At 35.5% G+C, this 9,645-nt stretch overlaps 1 protein-coding gene across 1 annotated transcript; it reads left to right on the top strand.

The window, feature by feature from the left end:
* Window positions 1–4,475: 4,475 nt before the first annotated feature.
* Window positions 4,476–5,087, top strand: LOC126774715 (uncharacterized; the record flags this gene model as incomplete). The annotated part of the gene is made up of 1 exon (XM_050496252.1): window positions 4,476–5,087. A coding segment is annotated over exon 1 (612 nt), but the record flags the coding sequence as incomplete, so codon positions are not given.
* Window positions 5,088–9,645: the final 4,558 nt, after the last annotated feature.

The raw sequence follows: 9,645 nt of genomic DNA, 5'->3' as shown, positions 1-9,645 counted from the left end.
ATACGACTATGAATGATTACAAATTAACTAGAAATAAATTGATTATAACCTCTTTTATTAAGCTGGTAATAAATATAGTTATAAAATACACATTATACATCTACAAATTGATACATAAAAAAATATCACACCACTGCGGTAATTTTGTAATGTAACATTATGGAAAACAAAATTGAATACAAAAATTTTTGCATCCAAAGCATTTGTACAATTCTGGTATGAACTCACTTCGTATTCCACTCATATAATGTTAAATAGGTACTTAGTAATGTTATTTTGTTGTGTGTATCCTTTAAATGTGATAATTTTCTTTTTATCAATGCATATCAGCTTATGACTTTTTACGATCGTGTTCAGCGGTTATATTACATTATATCAAAATTCATAACGTTCTTACAGGATGGCTCCACTGATCTAAAAACATATTATCTAAAAACATTTTTAGCAATATCAATTCAGATAAAGGCAGTGTTATAAAATATAAGGTAATTTTTATTATATTTTTAAGTACACTATTGTGGTTTCGTTTTTTCATAAACTGAACGTGATGGTTTGTTTTTAATTAGATATTTCGAGATTTAAACTTAGTATCCATTTACGCGCAAAGCAAGTTATCAAAAACAAATTGGTTATGGCTCTAGCATCTTAAGGCTGGAAGTTTAGTTAACGTCTTATATTGTCAGTGATGAACGCGAGATTATAATAAACAAAATAAAAATAATGCATAAAAAACTACATTGGAATGTGATAGCTATGAATAAGTTGGTACTTACTCCAGTTATAACACTACAAAGTTCAATCCCAATGTATAGCATATATATAAAAATAGTACAATCTTATTTCAGTATCATAAAAATACTTGAAGGCAAACTAAATTTATGCTTAATCTCTCGTACTGAACTAATTAATTCTGCTGTCTAGCGTCTGTTGAACGTTGGTGTTGTTATATTAGCGCCTAGCGCCATCTATTAAAAACTCGCAACACTACGTATTATCAAGGAACTAAAAAAGCACTTCCTACTTGACGACACGACTTTTTTATAATATTTTTTACTTTATCAGGATTTCCCAAGGGAATAAATAAAATTTATCCTAATTCTGATTGTTTTAAAACAGAACTCTTCAAGCAATATAAATTAAAACTACAATATCTTTTGATAGAAGTGTTGAATAAAATTAGAAATCGTAACATCAATCCAATTAAAGAAATAAAGAAATTTCTGTAGCACAATAAATTCACGACGTACCTGTCAATAGTCAAGAGCGATAATAAAGAGCAAACTATTCAGGACAGCTTATATTTATATATCAACCTTCCCTAAATGATCAACTACCTAGCATTTTTTTTTAGTTTGAACGTTATTAAACGCAGGTATGCCATTACAAAAAAATATTACTAAGGTATAATAAAATTAATATTTATAACGTACGTATTGTGTGCATATAACATTATTTTACTAACCAGATTTATACACAATTATAAAGTTGCATTATAGTTTGGATAAAATTCTCCCAGTTATTGAGTTATATTTAATTATAGATTTTTATTAATTAATTAATGTACTTCTTCGTTTGTAATCTATAAATAAGTTTAATAAATGATATTGTGATTTTGACATTTGACATGACTGGATTGAAAAAGTATGGTCGGTTGTTATACGATGAGGCATACGAACCACTCAACTAGCGTAGATACACGTCAGAAAAAGAAAAAAAAACGCATACGTATTGTAATTGCTTTTTAAAAAAAAGGCAAAATGTAATTGCTTTTTTAAAAAAAGGCAAAATATAATAATTGTAAGCTGGTGTAATTAAAAATCATTTTAAGTTTCCTTTATATAAATATAAATTAATTAATATCTGTGAATTAAAAATATACACTGTATCAGATTGGCGATTGCAATTTTTTATTCAAGTTTGTGGAAAACCTCACCTCTGGGCTGAGCTACCATTGAGATTTTAGCCTAATTCCATTATTTTCTGGCTACGTGCCTGTAACGAAGTATAGATAATTTGTGATTTATGCAAATGTTTTAAGGGCTTTGCCAAACTATTCTAAGCATTAATGACTCAAAATAACAATTTTAAATTTAATAAGATCTTTCTTTATATATTTTCATATCAATAATAATAATTAAATCTAACTTTGTATAACAGCCAACTTAAACATTTTTGTTTTATTGAAAATGGATAATATGTATACTAATAACAATAATAAAATGCTTAAAGTAAAAAAAGTTAAATAATAACGTTTAATATTTAATCAAAGACAAATATTTAAGCAATATTAAATTACACAGTACACTTTCTTTAATAATTTAGTAGGTATGTTGTGTACCCCTGATCTGTTGTTAAACAGGCTGCTTATATAAAAAAATACAATTAATACAATGGTATGGTGCACAGATTGGTGTATCCTTTGGGTGTCTGTAAAACCGATTTAGAGGCTCATATATGCTATCATAAAACCTTTTAATTTATATAAAACTAAATCCATATATACTAAATTCCGCCAACACTCCGCCACTACAAACAAATTAATAATAATAATATATACTTAACGATATAATTTGTCCACTACAAACAAATTAATAAGAAATAATCAACCGTGATCAATTAAAACGTAGCGTACGACCCGAATGTTAAGTCGCCTGAAGGCGATAACTCTGAGTCATTAAAGATGTGTGAGGTACCCTTAGGTCTTATTTCGAGGTAGACGTTAGAGAGAGACGTGGTCCTATTAGCAAGTAACGAGCCGTACTCAGACTGATCTTTGCATTTTAATGTAACATTATACATAATTATACTGTCTGAAAATAAATTGTGTGACCTCAAATAGCTTTTGTTTTGCTTAGTAACTAAAATCACAATTATTAAGACGTGATTCCATTTTTATTGTTTTGGCAAGTTGTAAAATTATAATTAAATTCATATGGTTTCTGTTTAGTGAGGTATTTAATGTTATTGTATGTGAAAACATTAGTACAAAATGATATTAAAATTACAAATAATGGTTAGCCAATTTCGTCATTTGAATCTTTATTTTTATCATCGTCATTTAAAAATTTGTATTTTTGTAAAAAAAAGAGTAAATACTGTGTTTCTTGCCGGTTCTTCTCGGTAGAATCCACATTACAAACCGCTAGTATCGCTTGACGATTCATAAGTATTCTAAAATCTAAATAATAATTTTTATTTTTTTTATTATTTTTAATAAGTTGCGGCGGATAGGTAAATCAGTCATGATGATAGGTAGGGTTACTATAATAGGGATATTAACTATTCCTTACATTGCCAATGCACCACTAACCTTGCAAGCTAAGACGTCTCTTGTATCTGTTGTTACACTGGCTCACTCGCACTTCAAACTGGAATGCAACAATACTATGTATTGCTGTTTGGCAGTAGAATGTGTTATGAGTGGGTGGCATCTACCCAGATGGGTTTGCACAAAGCCCTATCACCAAATAATCACATTTATAATTATTCACAATAAGTACAGATATCTAAAACGATTTCGTAGCCGCTTCAATCCGTGCCCGACAGGTTCATCGCGGAAAGGTTAGAGTCGAACATTTGGTCTCTGTCCTACCCTCTCCGAGTAATCTCCGGATACATTTTTGGAAGTATATAATGAATGGTAAAAATAAGACGCAAATACGCATAATAGGAACGTGTAATTTACTGAATTAAGATAATAAAGTTAAAACCGGCGAACTTAGATTGCGAATGTGTCATGTTTCTTTATTTTTTAGGAAATAATTTTGTTTTATACATATAAGAATATATAACCTTTTATGGCACACACCTATACGCAACGGCCCCTAGTTCCCGGTCGCCCCGCTGTTCTTGGCCAAGGCAGCGGTCATGGTAAGGGTGGGGCAGGGGGTGCTAAGAATCCCCGGGTTACGGTAGGCCGCCAACACCGACTGACCCTGGCCACGTATAACGGACGCACGCTACGGCTCGACGAACACCTGGCACAGCTCGAAGAAGAGCTGAGGAACTGGCATATTTTGGAGCTATGTGAAATCCGAAGAAAGAGAGAGGATACCATAGCCTTATAATCAGGCCATCTTATGTACTTCAGAGAGGGAGACCAACCATCCCAAGGTGGCGTCGGGTTCTTGATCCACAAGGCTCTCTCTGACAACATCTTAGAAATCTCCAGTGTGTCGGCAAGGGTAGCGTATCTTGTGATCAGACTCACCAAGAGGTATAGCCTCAAGGTTATCCAAGTATACGCACCTACTTCGACACACTCAGATGATGAAGTGGAAGAAATGTACGAAGACATTTCTAAGGTATTGCACACCACCCAAAAGGCCCACTTCAATGTTGTCATGGGGGACTTCACCGCTAAAGTGGGAGTACATAGTAGCAACGAATCGGTAGGAGGACAACACGGATTTGGAAGCAGGAATCATAGGGGGCAAATGCTCGTCAACTTTTTGGAGAAAGAGGGTCTGTTCTTGATGAATTCTTTCTTTAAGAAACAGCCTCAACGGAAGTTGACGTGGCGAAGCCCAGACGCTATGATTAGAAACGAGATTGACTTTATTATGACGGACAAGAGGCGAATATTTAGAGATGTCTCTGTGATCACAAGGTTCAATACCGGAAGTGATCACCGACTTGTACGAGGCACTCTAAATATTGACTACAAGCTCGAGCGCGCCAATCTAATGAGGTCTACACTCCTACCAAAATTGATCCAAGCCGTGGAGTCTAGTACATTTCAGTTTAAACTGGAAAACCGATTCGCTGCCTTGGAAACTATTACTGACGTTGACATCAATCAAGAACTCGACCAAGTGGTGGGTATCCTTAGGGACGAGGGGACGAAATTATATCCAGCGCAAAACACCGGCAAGAGGTCCAAACTTTCGGGAGAGTCTCTAGAGCTAATGCGAAAACGACGTGAAAACCCTACAGTCACTTCGTCAGATCTTAATAAAAAAATTTCAAAGCTAGTAAGACGCGATCTCCGAAACTCCAATACACGCTTTATAAAAGAAGCGATTGAGCAAAATCGGGGGTCGAAAGTCTTTGTTCAAAAACTAGGTCAAAGCCGTAGACCACCGAAGGGTACGGAACCATAGACCACATGTACACAGTGCGGCAGATTATACAGAAGACCGAAGAGTATAATCAGCCCCTGTGCTTAGCATTTGCGGACTATGAGAAGGCTTTTGACTCTATTGAGACCTGGTCTGTTCTGGTGTCCTTACAACGGTGCCAAATCGATTGGCGATACATCCAAGTGCTGAAAGGCCTACATGACGCTGCTGTTATGACCGTCAAAGTACAAAATCAGCAGTTTGACCCTATCCTCTTGCATCGAGGAGGTAGACAAGGGGATGTCATTGTGTCAATGTTCAAGACGCTGCACTGGGAAGGGCGGGGCATAAACATAAACGGTGAGTACCTTTCGCACTTGAGATTTGCAGACGATATCATCATCGTGGCAGAAACCGTGCAGGACATGCAATATATGCTGAGCAGCCTGGCTGATTCTTCTGCTCGAATTAGTCTCCGGATGAACTTGGAAAAAACCAAGATAATGTTCAACGAACACGTCAGTCCGGAATCAATAGCTCTTAACGGAGTTCCTCTCGAAGTTGTTCAGGAGTATGTGTTCCTTGCGCAAACTTTGCAGTTGGGTCGAAACAACTTCGAGGGGGAAGCACGAAGAAGAGTACAGCTGAGCTGGGCAGCGTATAGAAAACTCGGTCAAGTCTTTTCGTCACGAATACCGCAATGCTTGAAGACAAAAGTCTTCAACGAGTGCGTCTTACCGGTATGACCTACGGAGCAGAGACGTGGACACTGACAGTGCCTTTGGTCCACCATTTTAAGGTTGCTCAGCGAGCTATGGAGAGGGCTATGCTCGGAGTTTCTCTGAAGGATCGAATCCCAAATGTGGTGATCCGACAGAGAACCAAGGTTATCGACATAGCCCAAAGGATTAGTAAGCCGAAGTGGCAGTGGGCTGGACACATATGTCGCAGAACCGACGATCGTTGGAGTAGACGCGTTCTGGAGTGGAGACCACGCCTTGGCAACCGTAGCGTAGGATGCCCTCCAGCTAAGTGGAGTGATGATATACGCAAGGTGGCTGGCAGCGGTTGGAGATTAAGAGCTGAAAATCGAGCTCAGTGGCGTGCCATTGGAGAGACCTATGTCCAGCAGTGGACGCGAAAAGGGTGATGATGATGATGAAGAATATATAGTACTATATGTTCCAGGTATGTTAAAATTTGGAAAGGAATAAAACAGGATAAATGGAAATTAATTCCAATACAATTTGCAGAAAATTCTGTTATCTAAGAATGTACTTTATTTAGTACACATTTTGGTTTCTTTTGCAACAGATAAAGAGTAAATACATGATCCTTCAATATTTAGATAATCAATCATAATATCTTGGTTATAAAAGTTTGATGACGATCAGTTTTGTCAAATTTTTTGGATGATACACGTATTTATCTATTTAATAAGTATTTTATGTGGATCCTAAGTGAGGGCGCTGGTTTGAATCACTGACTGATAGACCACGGAGATTTTATGTTTTTATTATATATAGGTATGCGGATAGGCATATGGGCCACCTAATAGTAAATGGTCACCATCACCCATAGATATTGGTGTTGTATGAAGTGTTAACAAATCACTTCTTCCATCTTCATTGAGCCGCCAACCTTGGGAACTAAGATGTATATGAGATGTATGTGTAAGATATCCCTTGTGCATGTAGTTACATTGGCTTACTCACGCTTCAAACCGGAACACGGCAATACTTAGTATTGCTGTTTGGCGGTAGAATATCTAATGAATGATTGGCACCTACCCAGACGGGCTTGCATAAAGCCCTACCGATAAGTAAAATGTGTCAAAATTATATTTATAATTCGGCTTCAAATTGTCCTGAACGTTTTTTTAGTATATTATATAACTCACAAAGCCAATAAAAAGTAAAACATTTAAAATTAATATGTTTTTTTTTATAAGCTTTGGTAACGAATAACCAACTAGGTCATGCTTCAAGTTGATAAAAACACAGTAGACAGAATGTTAAAGTTATTCGCTAATAAAAAATAAAATATCCTGCTTTAAACAAACGAAATATTTAATTAATATATTCATACGTACAGCGAGACTAAATAAAAGGTAAATGGCAGGCTTCGACGTTTTAAAGCTATTAAAGGTTCTAATTCTAACATTCGTTTTTGAAGGCAAATCATTAATCCGATTCGTTTTGTTGGATATCGCGCTTTGTTAGTTTTCGATTTCCTTTTGTGTGTTATTTTTAAGCCTATCATCGGCTTGAACTGTCACAATGAATCGTATTTCAATAGCGAATGTGTTTGACAATTATTATGCAGTTTTAACAATGTCAAAGAATACGCCGCGCTTCACGTCATACTACACTTACGGGTATTTACAGTGAACGTAATACAAACGGAGTCCTGTCATTTGATAAAAAACAAATGACAATATCCAATTTTCTCTGTACAAACAACTTTTGGTAAAAAAACAAGTATAAATTACTTCTTACACTTCCAATATGCAGCTTACCAAGCGATCTAAAGGTCCCATGGTGCATGATATGACTTACGGACGCCGACCAGCCCGCACCGACGCACTGTGGGAAAAGAATCATCTGTAGAAACGCAAACATGTCCGTAGCGGTTCGTCGGATCCGTCGCGAGACGATAACTTCAAAGGTACTGTGCGAGCCCTAGTGACAACGATATGTTCCATTTCACTTTGCATTTTGGAGTGAAATGGCAAAATGGCTTCGAATCATAAAACTAACACACACTGAAACAAACCTTAAGAAAAAAAACGCTGCGCAAAGACTAGACTAGGTAGTTTTGTTCAAAAGAATCTTACAGTCAAACTTTGATAAGAGAAGTTTATTTAACAACTAAGAGCAGGTAAAATTAAAAAAGTTTTTGTATAAAACCTATTTATAATGAAAATAATAATCTGTTTATCTATAGCACTGTAGAATTGAGATTTTAAATGTATACAATATCGAATAGTTTCATGTAGGATATGTACCATTTAATATTACAGTTTGACTTTAAAGTGTATTATGCAAGTGCCAGTGATTATGTTAGTCCGACGTTACACGTGAACGCTCCTGTAACTCTACATTTTAGGTAAGCTTAATCTATTGTATTTCTGTTAAACCATCGAGCCTTACTTTCCTTCAATTTAGAGCAATTACGCTTCGTCCGATATATTTTATACCAAACAATATTTTAAAATGTTTAGTGGAACTAAACTACATTTTAGTTGCAAATAAAGAAAATGTTATGTTATATGACGGTATATAAGATTACAAAAATGACGGCTTTTACGTAGTTTATCATTTCAATAGCAGATATCTGATGATGTAAGTCCACAATCATCATCATCAGTCATAACATCCGTTAAACTTCTACACTTATAACGACACCTCATTCGTCAAAATCGAGGCGTTGCGGTTGATTGTTATAACATACATATAGCATGGTGCAGTAACAGTCTGTAAATGTCCCTTTGCTGGGCTCTCTTCCTAAGTTCCTCTTCCACCACGGTCCTCTAAAACTGGTTGGTGAATATACATACCGTAACAGCCTGTGAATATCCCACTGCTGGGCTAAAGGCCTCCTCTCCTCTTTTTGAGGTGAAGGTTTTGAATATACATGTCGCACATCAATCGTAACTATATGATTATCTGCCGAACACAGATGTTTTTTTATTTAAAAAAAATCATTGTGTACATGGTGGTGCTCAGTGATGTTTTCTCGGGTTAGAACCCCCATTTTTCGGCTCGGATTCACTAAGTCATCTCGGCACATATTCACATAAATACATACACACACATGAGTAGTTAATTTTGACAGCATCGTAAGTAGTATTTATTAATTTACATTAGAAGTGACAAGTGGACGTTATAACGATAACAATCGTCAATAGACGTCGGCATTGTGAGAAGTGTAACCCATTCTTTACGCCGACAATGCGCCAGCACCCTTCGTCTTTTGAGCCGGTAATTACACGGAGTGTCTCAACCACAAACCAGAACAAACCGATACCGAATATTACCATTTGACCGAGTAGCTTGAATTGTTATTTTTTATTTATTATTCATACACGTAATAGCGCTATAAGATTGACCTGATTAATAGAAATCTAGGATAATCATATTTGATTCCAAATACAATTACGATTGCTATAACACCACGATCGTGGCTTAAGCAAACGGAATTCAATGCTAGGAATTTGACCACATTGTCGTTTACTATACTAGGTTAGCTTCTAGTTAATGTTCGTAATGATTATCTAGTTTTAACAAAGATAAAACAAAACTCAGAGCTACTTTCAGTAGATGCAGGTTACTTCACGATATTTTCCTTAACTGCAGAGCACGAAATGGACTGTGAACACTTTTGCACTTTAAAACTCTTGAAACGCTTTTATATATTTAGGAATAAAATAAATTGAAGAACTTATATATTTAATGTTTTCGCATTTAAGTCATTTTATTTAAGTTCTTAGATTTCGAAATCTATGCAGTCTTTTTTCAATAATATTATATTAACAGTTTAATGTATAGTATAAACAAAACTATTTTTCTATATTATATATAAA

This window comes from Nymphalis io, chromosome 17 (assembly GCF_905147045.1).
Source record: "Nymphalis io chromosome 17, ilAglIoxx1.1, whole genome shotgun sequence".
NCBI lineage: Eukaryota > Metazoa > Arthropoda > Insecta > Lepidoptera > Nymphalidae > Nymphalis > Nymphalis io.
This window is presented reverse-complemented; position numbering and strand designations above follow the sequence as displayed.